Below are 15994 nucleotides of genomic sequence, written 5' to 3' on the forward strand. Positions count from 1 at the left end.
TGAGGTACACAAATGGTAGGCCCACTGAAGCCTCAGGTTTATGTTCTTGGCTGACAGAAGTGGAACCCGATATGGTCTTCTGTTGTTGTAGCCCATCCGCCTCAAGGTTCGACGTGCTGTACATTCTGAGATGCTATTCTGCTCACTACAATTATACAGAGTGGTTATCGGAGTTACCGTAGCCTTTCTGTCAGCTCAAACCAGTCTGGCCATTTTCTGTTGACCTCTCTCATCAACAAGGCTTTTCCATCCGCAGAACTGCCGCTTACTGGATGTTGTTTGTTTTTGGCACCATTCGGAGTAAACTTTGAGTCTGTTGTGCATGAAAATCCCAGGAAATTAGCAGTTACAGAAATACTCAAACTAGCCCGTCTGAACTAAGCTGATAAGGTTTATAATGTGTGCCCCCTACTATTCAGATGCCCCTGATCTGTAGATAAAGAAACAGGAAACTAGGAAACTAATGTCGTTGTCACAGGAACAAATTTAAACTGAAAAGCTTCGAACTTATATTGTGTCTTACGGTTGTTATTGGTGTGGAGTGTGCGTAGAGAGAAGCCACTGAGTGTGAGGGCTCCGAGTTGGTTGCGCTGGCACTGCAGGGTCTCCAGACTGCAGACCGAGCTCAGGTCCAGAGAGCTCAGTTGGTTGTCTCTCAAGTCAAGCTGGGTTAGATGTTTTACAGGCTCCAGAGTTTCACTTTTAACACAGCAGAGGCCATTTAACCTACACACAAACAACAGGCCTTATATTTGCCACAAATATACAAAAAGACCATCACAAGAGAAGAATCCAAATGGCAATATCTAACAGTGGACAAACAAATTGACAAATTGGAATAGTGGAGAATATTTCTAAGATTGTAGAGCATTCAGATGATGGTGTCCAGTGTGTATTAAAGGGATAATAAGTAATTTTAAGTTTATGTTTCACTGTTTGTTCTCATTTGTCTTCCTAAGCAACTGATTTAATTGGATATATTGGACATTGCATGCTCTACAATCAAGCATGGATGCATGAAGTTTTTGTATATTCACTCTTCCGATTACAAGACATGGCTGATCATGCGACCTCAAAAAAACCTGCCCCACACTAGCAGTCGGAATAACCCTATTTAGGTGAGGGGTGTCACACTTAGCAACTGTTGTTGCTAATCTTGCCCTCAGTTGGTGGGCCTGTCACACTCACCGATTAAGCATGGAGGATAGGTGTCACACAACTGCCTTAGACTTTTCTCAACGGTTCAATATCATACCCCATTTTTGCAGCCAATCAACCTGAAGCTCGCAGAGAGCAACAGCATTATGCGGACATAAGCAATAACAATAAACAACAATCAGTGTTTCACGGAATTTGTGCCTCAACATTTACACATGGAAAGAAGCAGAAGAAGCAGCAATAGGTTTGGATGAGACCACATTTGCGGGGTCACAGGCAATATGGCTTGGCAATTCTCCAGCAGTACTTGGAGGCTTGTTTAGAAATCGATATTAATAGATGGTTAAGGCATAATGTACAGCAGGGGTCCTCAATAGGCGGACCGAACCGGGATCCGGACCGAGATCTTAACCTTTGTTGCCTCTCTCCCCACTATAGGCACCATATAAAGCCTAATTTACTGTATGTAGTTGCAGGCACGGTTATTTTAACAACAGTAGAGCAGACAATGCTACAGATACTGGCATCTTTCCCTTAAACCAGTGTTTCCCAACCACTGTGCCAGGAATGATTGTCAGGTGTGCCATAGAAAATTGTACAATTCCACAAAATAAATAAATGCATGAAAAAAATTATTTCAGGGATCCAAACTCCTGACCTTTCGGAGAAATTCGCCATTTTGAAAGCATAATTGGTCACTTTTGTGATTGTGAAGAGCAATGATTCATGTGCAAATGTGAGTGATATTATTACGCTTTAAGGGTCTTTCACGTGACTCACATCAGCGCTGAAGAATACATTGAAGTCTATGAAGTGACGTCACACCAAAGTGTTTTTCACACAGTTTTTTGCTTGACCAGTAATGTCTTTGAGAGCACTAAGCAACAAGAGATGTCCAAATTTGTGGAGACATTGAATGTCTCAATTTCTTTTAATTAAATATAACCTTATCTTTTACGAAATTCAGAGACCCCAGTTATTGAACTCGTTTAAATTCACCAAGAAAACGCTTCGACCTAAACATAAACAAGTCTTTTTATTACTTTCTGCTATAAAAGCAACTGCAAGCTTTTTTTTCTCTCTTCCAAATACATGTTTTCAATGTTTATTGTGACGTTTATTTTTACGTGGCAAACTCATAAAGTCGTCTGTCCGAGGCAAAGACACAAAATCTAATGACAATTACCTCAGCATCAGTCTCCCTTGATGCGTTTGATTACGCACAGACGAGCTCCCGTCGATGCAGACCAGGAGGAAGGTTTGAGTTGTCGATTGAGTTCTGATCAGTACATTTTTTACGTGTTTTGTTCATATTTTAATCGTATTTGTTTTTTGGTAATATTGCGTTGTTCATATGTCGTGTTTTAGTTGCCTCTGTCACTGCGGGGGGAAAAACATTCATCTGATTCGTGTGGTGTCTCTGTTGTTCATCTGTTCTCTTCATAAATACATAAACGCATAATCTGCCATATGCTCGACCTGTAAATTCATAATAAAAAATTTAAATATGAATGAAAATAAAAGCTATTAAATGTCTGATTATCATTAAAATATGAACATTAAAATGACAGGTAATACTAGATTATGACTGAATTTTTATGACCCTGTCTAACGCAAGCACCTTATGTGACTTGTTTCTTTTTTTTTTTTTTTGCATAGCCAAATTTCAAACATTACAAGTAAACAAGTATTATAAGTCACATATACCCATCCTACCGACTGTCAGTGATAATATCAAACAAGCCGGATGTTGTTTAGGAGTTTGTAAAGTGATTATTTTAGCCGAAAGTCCCGACAGTCAAGGGATTAACGACCTCCCAACTTTTTTAATAGGAAATTATTATTTAGTGCAATTTTAAAATGGATAATAAACAATTACGAGTGTAATTTGAAGTCCAGAAAAACAGCCTATATGTACTGAATGTTTTGGGGCTAGTTGAAGATCTGTACTTATAGGTCAGGGTTGGGTTCACCCATGTTCTGGTTCACCTCCATCTGTATAAACAAAGCATCTTGACACAGTTCACTAATGACTATCACTGTTAAAACAATAGGGGCATTGAACTTTTCTGCTGCTCTAAGCCCTCTCGTGTACTCAAATTCCCGGCCACATCTGTTGTTTGACTAGTGAATAAGTGAGGAATCTGAGGAGGGACCCTGTGTCAAGAGCACTGGGATAATCCAGTACAAAAACTCAAAGCTTTTTCAGGTGACAGGCACCTTTCTGTTTCTTCAGTCTCTCTTCTTCCCCCTGACTTGGCCAAAGGAGTTTCAGACCCTGTGTGAGTTTTCGCAACAGCTCAAGATTTCTGCTTTATGAGCCTAGCTGGGTTTCTAATCCACAGCATGTGCAGCCAGGTACCAGAAAATACACAAACCAAAGGCAAATCTAAGCCTGTTTTATTCAGTTTAAATGTTGCCGTTATTAAAAGGAATATTCCGGGTTAAATACAAGTTAAGCTCAATTGACAGCATTTGTGGCATACTGTTGATAACCAAAAACGTATTTGATTTGCCTTCTTTTCTTTAAAAAACTGGGTTCCAGTGAGGCACTTACAATGAAAGTTAATGGGACCAATCAGTCAACATTGAAATACTCATTGTTTAAAAAGCATAGCCACAAGACGTGTTAACATGATTTTAGGGAGATAAAATCGCTTACTAACCTTTTCTATTACAGCCAATTTTACAACTTTGCTGCCATGACAATGTAATGTCAACAAACCCTAAAACTCTAAAATAACTGTTAAAATGATGATTTAAACATTTGCATTTACATTTATGCATTTGGCAGACGCTTTTATCCAAAGCGACTTACAGTGCAATTATTACAGGGACAATCCCCCCGGAGCAACCTGGAGTTAAGTGCCTTGCTCAAGGACACAATGGTGGTGGCCGTGGGGTTCGAACCAGCGACCTTCTGATTACCAGCCCTGTGCTTTAGCCACTATGCCACCACCACTCCTAAACAACATTTTATCAGAAGAACTAATGCAATTACTTTTATAAAATTAGAAGCTTATAATTTCTACTTGTAAACTCTCCAAAAACATGCCCCATTCAGTTCTAGTGCCTCACTGTAGGAATGCAAGAAACTTTTACATCAATGGAAGGTTGCTTTTGCACTGATATTCCCTGCCAAATTGAGAATGGATGCCAAGGATGGCCGTAAAACATTCACACGCCCACAGCAAGCGATATCCTTCATGAAGTCAATGGAGTGAGTAAGTCATCTTGTTGTTCTCACGTTGCAGCTGAGTGGACAGGCTCACTGAATATTCACTTGACCGTTTGAAGAATCTGCATGCTGGAGTTTATTTTGTTGAGCAACACACCTTCAGGACAGTTTTATGGATGAATTTATACACTCTTTATGCTTATTGGCTATTGGCTGGAGTTTGTTTTGTGGAGTATTTCTTGCAAAGTCATTGGAGTAAGTCATTAGCTTGCACTCACGTTGCAGCTGAGTGGACAGGCTCACTGAACAATCGCTTGACAGTTTAGAGAAAACTGCACACTTTTTCTCTTTTTGCTGGTTCCGCCTAGCGGCTGGAATTTATTTCAGGACAGTTTTATGGATGAATCTACACACTGTTTGTGTTTATTCTGCTTAATGGCTGGAGTTTGTTTTGCGGTGTAATTCTGTCTCACAAAATTTGTGTAGAAACACCGAACTTGAGCAATCTGAGGGCAAGGCTGTCGCGGGGGTTCTCGAAGGTGTGCATGGACTGTTTGAGTTTGGAGGGATGGACGCCAGTTGGTGCTGTTGTGCGCAGGGATAATGCACACGTTTTCTTTTTTCGGTTTGTTTTGTTCCAGAGGTTGTTCGGATTTTGATGGTTGCACTAATGTGAGATTGTGGTCTTTATAATCTTGTTTTATAATCAATTTTTTCTTAAATGTCAAAATGTCAAAAGTTAATATGTGTGGATTTGTCTCTCTCTACATGGAATTTGAGTGGGTTGGGGCACCCTATAAAAAGAAGGAAGGTTATTTCTCTTCTTAAGAGTAAGAAATATGATACAGTGTTTCTTCAAGAAACGCACTTTTCGCCGCAAGAAGCTGAAAAATTTGGGAAGATATAGGGTGGGCATTTGTTTTTATATATTGCTGGCTCGAGTAAGAGCAAGGGAGTCATTACACTGATAAGCAAACAGCTACAATTCAAATGTCTCAAACGGAGTAAAGATACATTAGGAAGAGTCATAATTGTTTTAGTTGAAATTCAGGGACAAAGTCTTATTTTGGCGAATATTTATGCACCTAACTTTGATGATCAGGGTTTTTTTAATAGCTCTTGAAGTGATGTTGCAAGCCACTGGCACCCCAAATTGTTTTCATCAGTCCGTAAGATTTACTCTAGAATAGATTTTTTTTTTCTTATATCCAAGTTCCTCATTTCATCCGTTGTTGATTGCTCAATTGGAAACATCTTAGTCTCAGATCACGTCCTGGTGTGTTTAGAGGTGTTGCCACATACGGAGAAAAATAAATCATATAGTTGGTGCTTTAATGTATAACTTATGCAAAATCCCGAATTTCAACAAATGCTAAAGGCTGAAATCAATGTCTATATGGAGACAAACTGGTACTTTGTATCCTCTGTGGGCATGGCTTAGGAGGCACTTAGGCGATTCTTAGGGGCTGGATCATACAGTATTCACCAAAAAATCCAAAGCACAAGAACTTGTGTAACTGGAAGGGAATATTAAAAGAGCCATGATAGAGCTGAACAACTGAATGTTGTCTAATGGCCTCAGGGAATTGATAATGGCTTTTCAGCAGGGTGCCTTCCAGTGGCCCAAACAGGGCATTAAGTATTTGGGTATATTATTCCCAGCAAATTTGTGAGTTAATTTTGTCCCTTTAATAAAAAGGTTTGAGCGGTGTGGGCAGGTTGGCTTCATTACATTTATCTATGATTGGGAAGGCTAATGTTATTAAAATGAATTGTATTCCAAAATTCAACTACTAGATACTACAATCTCTCTTATTTCAAGCAATTTGATAGCATAGCAAAGTCCTTTATTTGGAATGGTAAATGTCCCAGATTACATTTCAGTAAATTGCATAGGCCTACCCAAGATTTAGTTTTATTATTATGCATTCGGTCGCAGACATTTGGCTCATTTGGCGCTTAAACCTGAGAGAGCCTGGTTTTGTATTGAACAGGAAGTTCTTGCCCCTATTAATGCCATTGCAAATCCTTTCTATCAAACTAACTGGAGAAGTTACACACTGTTATCTCGCACTTGCAAGCGGTATGGACAAATATGTCCAGAGAGTTTAATTCAGACATTTAGTTAAATGTTGCTTCGAGCATATGTCTGAACCCAAAGTTATGTATTAATAAGTCCCCTTTCTGCTGGTCAGAGTCGATTGTGAGGGGGGTTACTACACACGGTGACTTATATGAGTATATATATATATATATATAACTGCGCCACCTGCTTTGTACTATTTTTGGGAGTAGCATACACCCTCCTAATGCGGCAGTTACTCTGGGAGTGATTACTGATTTTGGAAAAGTCATGAGGCATCAGTTTATTACTCCCTGCTAATTCAGAGTCTGGGGGATGGAGCTTCAACTTCTCTCAAGAGATTATGGGAAAAAGATTTAACCTTGGTATTGGAGGAGGGAGTGTAGACTAGGATAAAAACAAAAACAAAGTCTACATCTAGAGATGCAAGGGTGCTCCTTATGCAATTTAAGATTTTACATTGATTCAATTGGACCCCATCTAGATTGTATAGGCTTGGTCTTAAAGACACACCCACTTTAAACTGCCTTCTATGGTGCTAAAAAAACATTTACACCTACACAATTGAGAGCATCCTGACAGAAAACATCACAGCCTGCACAAAACAAGATAGACTGGCTCTACAAAGAGTGGTGCGATCAGGTGAGCGCATCACCCACATCAAACTCCCAAACCTGCAGTCCATCTACAGCAAACGATGCTGGACCAAAGCCAGGAAGATCATGAAAGACCTCCAAATAATGGACTCTTCTCTTTATTGCGGTCAGGGAAACGCTTCCGCTCCCTAATGGCCAAGACAGAGAGAATGAGAAGGAGCTTCTTTCCCCAGGCCATCCGTGTCCTGAACCAAGGACAACACCAGGACTAGATTCACCATTCAACACCACACACTTGAAGCAATATTACACTCTGCATTATCATATTATTATATCATACATCTATATCACCTCTATAACATCAGCCTGTTGCAGGTCAACATTGCTGCACAATTGCACTTTACCTTGCACAATGTACATATTGCCTGTCAAACTGTTGCTGCTACCACATCTACACTCAAATTTCATTTTGCCCCAGACTCTGTATTTTAGGCGATGGGACGGTCAATAATATAGGGGATAAATACATTAAAAATTGGGTCCTAGCCAGTGTTATGATTGGCAGGCAGGTCATCCTTAGGGGATGGAAGTCGGCTGGAGCGTCCTCATTTCAGGAGTGGTACACGGAGAGGGGCAGGGTAGCATTTGAGGAGATGACATGTAGAAGGCTTGGCTGGATTTTTACATCAGGAAATGGGGTAGCATTTTAGCCTTTTTGGAAGGCTCTTGAGAGAGGCTAGTGGGTTTGGATGTGTGTTGTTGAAAGTATGCTTTTTAATGTTTTTTTTATGTTTCTAAGTATTTTCTGCCGTTTTATTGTCTATTTGCGTGTCTTTGTCAGTGTACTTTGACGTCATTCGAACCCGGGTGTGCATTAACAGTGCTAGTCTAAGCACCCTCACACTGTATTTAGACATGTCCCAAATTTTGGTAATAGGATTTAGCCAAACAGTTAGCAGTCAGCGCACTGCGCACATTTAACAGCTCAGTCATTTGTTTTTGGTTGTGTTGGTGCATACACCATACAACTGGGTGTACTACACGACCATATGTCCCAGACTAAAGCCCTGTTTAAACCAGGTATTAAAATATTTTTTAGGTGATCCGATCACATGTAGACCTTGTCGTCTGTTTTAGGTGATCTGATCACATGTAGACCTTGTCGTCTGTTTTGACCACATGTGTTTGGATTTTGAGGGGAGAGTCTCAGATTTCATGATGGCATACATCAATCATTACATCAGTTTATTACTGCATGATAATAAAGAAGCAAAAAGACGCTATAAATTTAATTTAATTTAATTTAATTTAATTTAATTTGACCAATTGTCACACATTATACATACATTTCTGCATATACATGGTGAAATTATTTATTTTTCACATATCCCAGCTAAGCTGGGGTCAGAGTGCAGGGTCAGCCATGATACGGCGCCCCTGGAGCAGATAGGTTCAAGGGCCTTGCTCAAGGGCCCAACAGTGGTGTCTTGGTGGTGTTGGGGCTTGAACCCACGACCTTCTGATCAGTAACCCAGAGCCTTAACCGCTGAGCCACCACTGCCCTCACGGCACACTTCTTGCATACTTGCATTTAATATCAACACAAACATTTAGAACACGTTTAGAGCAGAATTCAGAGTTATTTTAGTGGAATACCTGTATCAACTGTCAGATGTGTGTGCTTCTCATCTGTGTCACTCCATGTTGATATCAGGCATACTGAAGAACATCTGTGAAGTTCTTTTGCATGTAAATGTATTCTCTTTTTCAAAGTTTTCTGATCGGATGGTTATTTCCTTTTAAATTCGTAAGTAACCGGCAATGGTTCAAACGGATCACCCAATACACATCTTAAAGATACAATCCCGAATTTAATACACAAACTCAAGCAAATAGCAACGGGTTTATTAGCGATAACATTTCAACAAACAACATGAAAAAAGGGCTCACACCAGTTTATTGCACTAATTTGCTAAGAACAAAAAGACATTGAAAATAACGATGAGACAGCTGGTAGAGAGATGGTGCTGTGTAATATATATATATATATATATATTTATGATTATTGTCTTCTGCTTCTCAATGTATTGCTCTCCTCTTGTTCTCTCTCTCTCTCTCTCTCTCTCTCTCTCTCGCTCTGTGTGTGTATTTTACTGGCATGTGCTCATTGACAGTCTTTGACAGCTCATTGACTCCAGAGGTTAAATGAAGGTCTTCTAAAGCAATACGATTGCCTTGGGTGAGAAACAGATCAATATTTAAATCCTTTTCACTATAATAGTTTACTTCCGGTTGCTCTCCGATGCCTGTCCACAACGGGACTTGGTTACCTCCGCCTCTCACGTGAGGTAAGCGTGCTGGCATGTTCAAATGAAAGCAAAACCAATGAAGCTTGTGAACAGCGTTCTCTTATAAACAAATCGCGCAGCACTTCCGGTTGTATCACGTCAGTCCTCGCGTAAACATGCAAACGTGCTTACGTCATGCAAGAGGCGGAGGGAACCACATCCCATTGTGGACAGGCATCATAGAGTGACTGGAAGTAAACAATTATAGGGAAAGGAACTTAAATATTGATCTGTTTCTCACCCAAAGCGATCATATCAATTTAGGAGACATTAATTTAATCACTAGAGTCCTATGGAATGCTTTTACTACGATTGTCGGAGCTTTTTGGAGCTTTAAAGTGCTAATCACCATCCACTTGCATTGTATATACCTACAGAGCTGAGATATTCTTCTAAAAAATCTTCGTTTGTGATCAGCACAAGAAAGAAAGTCATACACATCTGGGATGGCATGAGGGTGAGTAAATGATGAGGGAATTTTCATTATTGGGTTATTTTTATTTATTTTTTAAAGAGTTTCAGGCCCTATTTGTGCAAAGTGCCATATCGAAAGAAAAAAAAAATAGATAGAGGAAGATGTTTTAATGTCTCACCGTAAATCAATACTCTTAATGTGAGTCATTCGAAGCAGGCTGCACAGACCTAGGGTCTCCACCCTGTTCCCAGCCATCGCAAGCTTGTCCAGGGCACAGAGCTTCTCCACCACGCTGGGTATGCTAGGGAAATCATTGAAAGAAAGTCCCAAGCTGCAGAGCTGCACGAGGTTGCCCAGCTCCTCTGGTAGAGAATCTAACTGATTTCCATCCAGAGACAGAGTCTGTAAGCTGAAGACAGAACAGTCTTTGATTAAGATATATGAATACACACCGATATATACCATATGTGGGAAATAATGATTAAAGAGAGGTTAAGGATGTACCTGTTTATCCATTTTAAATTTCAAGTAATCGATTACTCGTTTTTGTATGTGTAAGAGAACTCAACTACAAAATTACCAGAACTGCCCATCATTAATGATACTATTATTATTATGTAATGCATGGCTTCTCGAGGGTTATTGGTTTAATAAATAAGCCTCTCATATTATAAGATTCCAATATAAGCCTAATCAGCAAGTTTTAATCACTCATATTGGTTGAGATGGATATGGTCACCAGTATATCCCGGTAAGACTGTTGCAGGTCTTCTCTGCAAACTCAGTGCCCTCCTGATATGCACTGGGCTGAGAGCAGTAAAAGTAGGCTGATTTTTATGCTTGTTTTAATCTGGTAGAGTAATATGCACGGCTGAACTTCATGCAATTTACTGGCTCATTTAGGGGACAAAAAGAACTTCACTTGACAGCCCCTTTGGCAACACACTTGAATGTAGCCAACTGTAATTGCAGCAGCAGTGCTATAAAGTACTGAATATTTTAAATATAATCATGCAAATAAAAGAGTTATACGGAACACAACCCATAATCACACTCGATACGATGTGTAATTTCTTTGAAGTGACCTGCAATGTGCATTTGTGCCATTAAAGCTGATTAAAAAAGAGAGTGGTGATAGATGGCACAAAAAAGTATCACTGACCTCAATAGTTTGTTAAACTAAACAATATTTTCTCTTTTAGGATGTTAGATCAGCTTACAAGAAAAAACAACAGCATATACAGTGGCAACTTTTCGGAGCACTTAAACATTTAGATGGGTTCAAAGCTTAAAAAAAACATACATTAACTAAATGACATAAAACTCCACTTTTGATTTCATGGGGTTTTCTTTAAACAGCATACAGTGCATCTGGAAAGTATTCACAGCGCTTCACTTTTTTCACATTTTGTTATGTTACAGCCTTATTCCAAAATGGATTAAATTCATTATTTTCCTCAAAATTCTATAAACAATTCCCCATAATGACAACGTGAAAGAAGTTTGTTTGAAATCTTTGCAAATGTATTCAAAATAACATAAGTACTTTGCTCAATATTTTGTTGAAGCACCTTTGGCACCAATTACAGCCTCAAGTCTTTTTGTGTATGACGCTAAAAGCTTGGCACACCTATTTTTGGCCAGTTTCTCCCATTCTTCTTTGCAGGACCTCTCAAGCTCCATCAGGTTGGATGGGGAGAGTCGGTGCACAGCCATTTTCAGATCTCTCCAGAGATGTTCAATCGGGTTAAAGTCTGGGCTCTGGCTGGGCCACTCAAGGACATTCACTGAGTTGTCCCGTAGCCACTCCTTTGTTATCTTGGCTGTGCGCTTAGGGTCATTGTCCTGTTGGAAGATGAACCTTCGCCCCAGTCTGAGGTCCAAAGTGCTCTGGAGCAGGTTTTCATCAAGGATGTCTCGGTAAATTGCTGCATTCATCTTGCCCTCGATCCTGACTAGTCTCCCAGTTCCTGCCGCTGAAAAACATCCCCACAGCATGATGCTGCCACCACCATGCTTCACTGTAGGGATGGTATTGGCCAGGTGATGAGTGGTGCCTGGTTTCCTCCAGACATGACGCTTGCCATTCAGGACAAAGAGTTTAGATTTTGTTTCTCATGGTCTGAGAGTCCTTCAGGTGCCTTTTGGCAAACTCCAGGCGGGCTGTCATGTGCCTTTTACCGAGGAGTGGCTTCCGTCTGGCCACTCTACCATACAAGCCTGATTGGTGGAGTGCTGCAGAGTTCTTCTGGAAGGTTCTCCTCTCTCCACAGAGAAACGCTGGAGCCCTGTCAGAATGACCATCGGGTTCTTGGTCAGCTCCCTGACTAAGGGACTTCTCCCCCGATCGCCCAGCTCTAAGCAGAGTCCCGATGGTTCCAAACTTCTTCCTCCATGGATGGAGGCCACTGTGCTCATTGGGACCTTCAATGCTGCAGAAATTTTTCTGTACCCTTCCCCAGATCTGTGCCTTGATACAATCCTGTCTCGGAGGTCTACAGACAATTCCTTGGACTTCATGGCTTGGTTTGTGCTCTGACATGCACTGTTAACTGTGGGACCTTATATAGACAGGTGTGTGCCTTTCCAAATCATGTCCAATCAACTGAATTTACCACAGGAGGACTCCAATCAAGTTGTAGAAACATCTCAAGGATGATCAGTGATTTTTTTATTTTTAATAAATTTGCAAAGATTTCAAACAAACTTCTTTCATGTTGTCATTATGGGGAATTGTTTATAGAATTTTTTGTGAAATTATGAATTTAATCAATTTTGGAATAAGGCTGTTTGTAACATAACAAAATGTGGAAAAAGTGAAGCACTGTGAATACTTTCCAGATGCACTGTATGCTGTTTAAAGAAAACCCCATGAAATCAAAAGTGGAGTTTTATGGTTTAGTGTGTTTTTTTTTAGCTTTGAAGTGCTCCAAAAAGTTGCCAAAATTAACTTTTAGCATACAGTATTTACACATTTAAAATGTACAGTCTTTCACTTCTATGAAAACTGACCAAAAATACAGATCTTTGTTCAATCAAATGCTCTCTAAAATGAGAATGTCCCTCCCCATAATACCAACTGCAACCGATTAGCAAATCAGAATTCATGGCTGATGTAATCTAAAGTCTATTGGCTATTTAAAAACAAATGAGTGAGCCCTTCGATATGTCCTGCCTTAACTTCCTGTTTCAATGGGAAATACATCAACATAGGAAAATTGCTCTTGTCGTGTAATTTCATGGGTTTTTTAAAAGTGTTGAAAGTAATGTTGTGCACAGAAAAGTTGTTTTGTGGCAGTCATGTAATGTGTGCTGACCTCTGGAGATTGCCAATGTGGGCGGGGATGGCACAGAGGCCATTGCAGGAGAGATAGAGCTCCGTCAAGGTCTGGATCTCACACACTGACTCCGGAAACACACCCAGCCCATTGTGAGAAAGATTTAAGCTCCTTAGCTGTGCAAATCTGCGGAAATATTCAGTGCTGTTAATGGACAAGGTTATTTCCTGATGATATGACTCATATCTGATATGAGATATGAGAAACACTTATGCATAATGGATTCACAACAAATGCACTTAAGAGTCTTTAGAAGAAGAATCCGTCTGCCTTATGGTTTCTCTAAATCTATCCAGCAATGACATTTACATTTATTAATTTACTGTAGCAGATGCTTTTTATCCAAAGTGTCTTACAGTGCATTCAATGTGTCCCTGGGAATTGAACCCAAACCTTGTTGTTTCTAGCATTTCTATAAATACACTGGTGTTTCTATATATACACTGTATATATAAACAGTACTGTGCAAAAGTCTTAGGCACATAAGATGTTTCACAAAAGCATTTGTCTTAAGATGGTTATTTATATTTTCAGCTTTAGTGTGTCAATAGGATATATACATTTTAGACTCCCAAATATATATTTTGCAAATAGAATAGAAAAACAGGGGGCCCTGCAACAGATGGCATTGTCCCCACTGAGCCCCTTGAGTCAGTCTGGGATAACACGAAGAGATAGAAGCAATTGAGACAGCCGAAATAGAAGCTTGGAACATCCTATCTGCCAACAACCAAGCAAAACTGTGTCCAGGTGTACCTAGGAGAATTGGTGCGGTTTTGAAGGAAAATGTGGTCACACCAAATATTGATTTTGCTTTTTTTATGTTTACTGGACTTTGCTGACATTAATTCATAAATTAAACCCATTTATGAAGACATCCTCACTATGCAAAATTTTTCCCAAGTGCCTAAATCTTTTGCACAGTACTGATATATATATATATATATATATATATAGGAATAAACTTCAAATATATTGTATTTATACTTATAATCAAGTATTATAAATCAATGTTGCGATTCAACCTGGAGCTGGATTGGTTTAAAATCCCTATGGAGAAAATAAAAGGAAAAAATACTTCCCACAGTCTAGTTGTATTAGTAATAATTGCAGTAGCTGTGGCATTTTGGCACAAAATAAATTTACCATCGTACATTTTCATAAAGGAGTGGCCTGGACATTAAGTAAAGGCATGTTACAGGTTCAAAACAATTTAAGCTCAATTAACATTATTTATGGCATACTGTTTATAACCATCCATCCATCCATCCATCTTCAACCGCTTATCCGAAGTCGGGTCGCGGGGGCAGCTGCTCCAGCAGGGGGCCCCAAACTTCCCTATCCCGAGTCACATTAACCAGCTCTGACTGGGCGACCCCGAGGCGTTCCCAGGCCAGTGTGGAGATGTAATCTCTCCACCTAGTCCTGGGTCTTCCCCAAGGCCTCCTCCCAGCTGGACGTGCCTGAAATACCTCCCTAGGGAGGCGGCCAGGGGGCATCCTTACCAGATGCCCAAACCACCTCAACTGACTCCTTTCAACGCAAAGGAGCAGCGGCTCTACTCCGAGCTCCTCACGGATGACTGAGCTCCTCACCCTATCTCTAAGGGAGAAGCCCGCCACCCTTCTGAGGAAGCCCATTTCGGCCGCTTGTACTCGCGACCTAGTTCTTTCGGTCATGACCCAACCTTCATGACCATAGGTGAGGGTAGGAACAAAAATTGACCGTTTATAACCACCAAAAATAATTTTGACTCAACCGTTGATTGTTTGATTGACAGGTGGTGTATGTGTGTGTGCTGAACATGCGCGGGAGGGCGTTCTGAAAATGCTGAACATTCAAATGCATTTCAAAATTCTGCCAAAATGCCCGTCTTGATGAGGTATTCATGTAAACACAATGAGTGATGCCCAAAGTGAATTTAAACAGGGGAGAAAAAAGTGGATTTGTATTAAAATGTCAGACTTGTAAGTATAAATGTAAGCTAATAGACCTTTAGTAGCTTTAAAAATAATGCAGTAAATGCATTCCCAGACATATGCCATTTTTTGTAATTCAACTTTTCAAATGTGATGTCTCCTGATCTCCAGTGACCTTACAGGATAGCAAAGTGTCCACTGGTTGCACACTACAGAATCTCAGTGGATGCAGTACGGCGTCCGGGTAATTTTCGCCTACTATGTAAGAATAATGTGTTTTCGGACGCCTTACTGATTTGACATGCTGCTTTTAGCCTACTGTGCAGCAGTATATTCAGATGCAGGTTGAGTCACATCATTTAGATATCTGTTCTGGCCTCTCCTGCCTAATTTCCCACACTCCTGTTTCTGTTAACTGGCTCAATGGCCTTTGTATCCTTGTTACCACAGGCAAATGACGCTGTCAAATGGGGCTCCTCATGCACGGCTGACTGCCAAAGCCCTAATCCAGCCAGGAGCCACAGTCTGACACAACAAACACCCAGAGCTAGGCCTCTTGGAAGGATACTGATATATGGGTATAGCACAAAACCTGAACATCAGTGGCTGCAGCGGCTATATCTGGATGTGCATTTCTGTGCCAGTGTGCTGTGAGGCTGTTAGGTGGGCCTGCCAATGAATGATGTGGAAGACAGATAAGGTAATGACACAGCTGTGGAGGTGGCTGCCTGACTCAGAACATATGCTGAGCTCTCATGCATACATCACTCCCCAACACTACAGTACCATCATCCTACGCATATTGTACCGCCTACCACACAGAGTTACTAAATATGTCACAGCACACGAGCAGGGAGAGAGATTGAGAAAGAGAATGGGAGGCGTATAGGGAGAATAGAGCAGAGAGGAGCGATTTAAATGTAGCAGGCATGTGTGAAGGCTCTCTTCAAGTAATAACA

At 40.4% G+C, this 15994-nt stretch overlaps 1 protein-coding gene across 1 annotated transcript in view; it reads right to left on the reverse strand.

Annotated features, from left to right (window-relative positions):
• LOC127660520 (PH domain leucine-rich repeat-containing protein phosphatase 2-like) overlaps positions 1-15994 on the reverse strand; it is an 84276-nt gene that overhangs the window by 20251 nt on the left and 48031 nt on the right. Inside the window, exons 7-9 of the mRNA XM_052150811.1 lie at positions 13096-13242; positions 9957-10187; positions 524-726 (exon numbers count right to left, since the gene is read on the reverse strand). Of these exons, the coding sequence (XP_052006771.1) occupies positions 524-726; positions 9957-10187; positions 13096-13242 (581 nt within the window). The remainder of the gene's footprint in view (positions 1-523; positions 727-9956; positions 10188-13095; positions 13243-15994) is intronic.

This window comes from Xyrauchen texanus, chromosome 2 (assembly GCF_025860055.1).
Source record: "Xyrauchen texanus isolate HMW12.3.18 chromosome 2, RBS_HiC_50CHRs, whole genome shotgun sequence".
In the NCBI taxonomy this organism is placed as follows: domain Eukaryota; kingdom Metazoa; phylum Chordata; class Actinopteri; order Cypriniformes; family Catostomidae; genus Xyrauchen; species Xyrauchen texanus.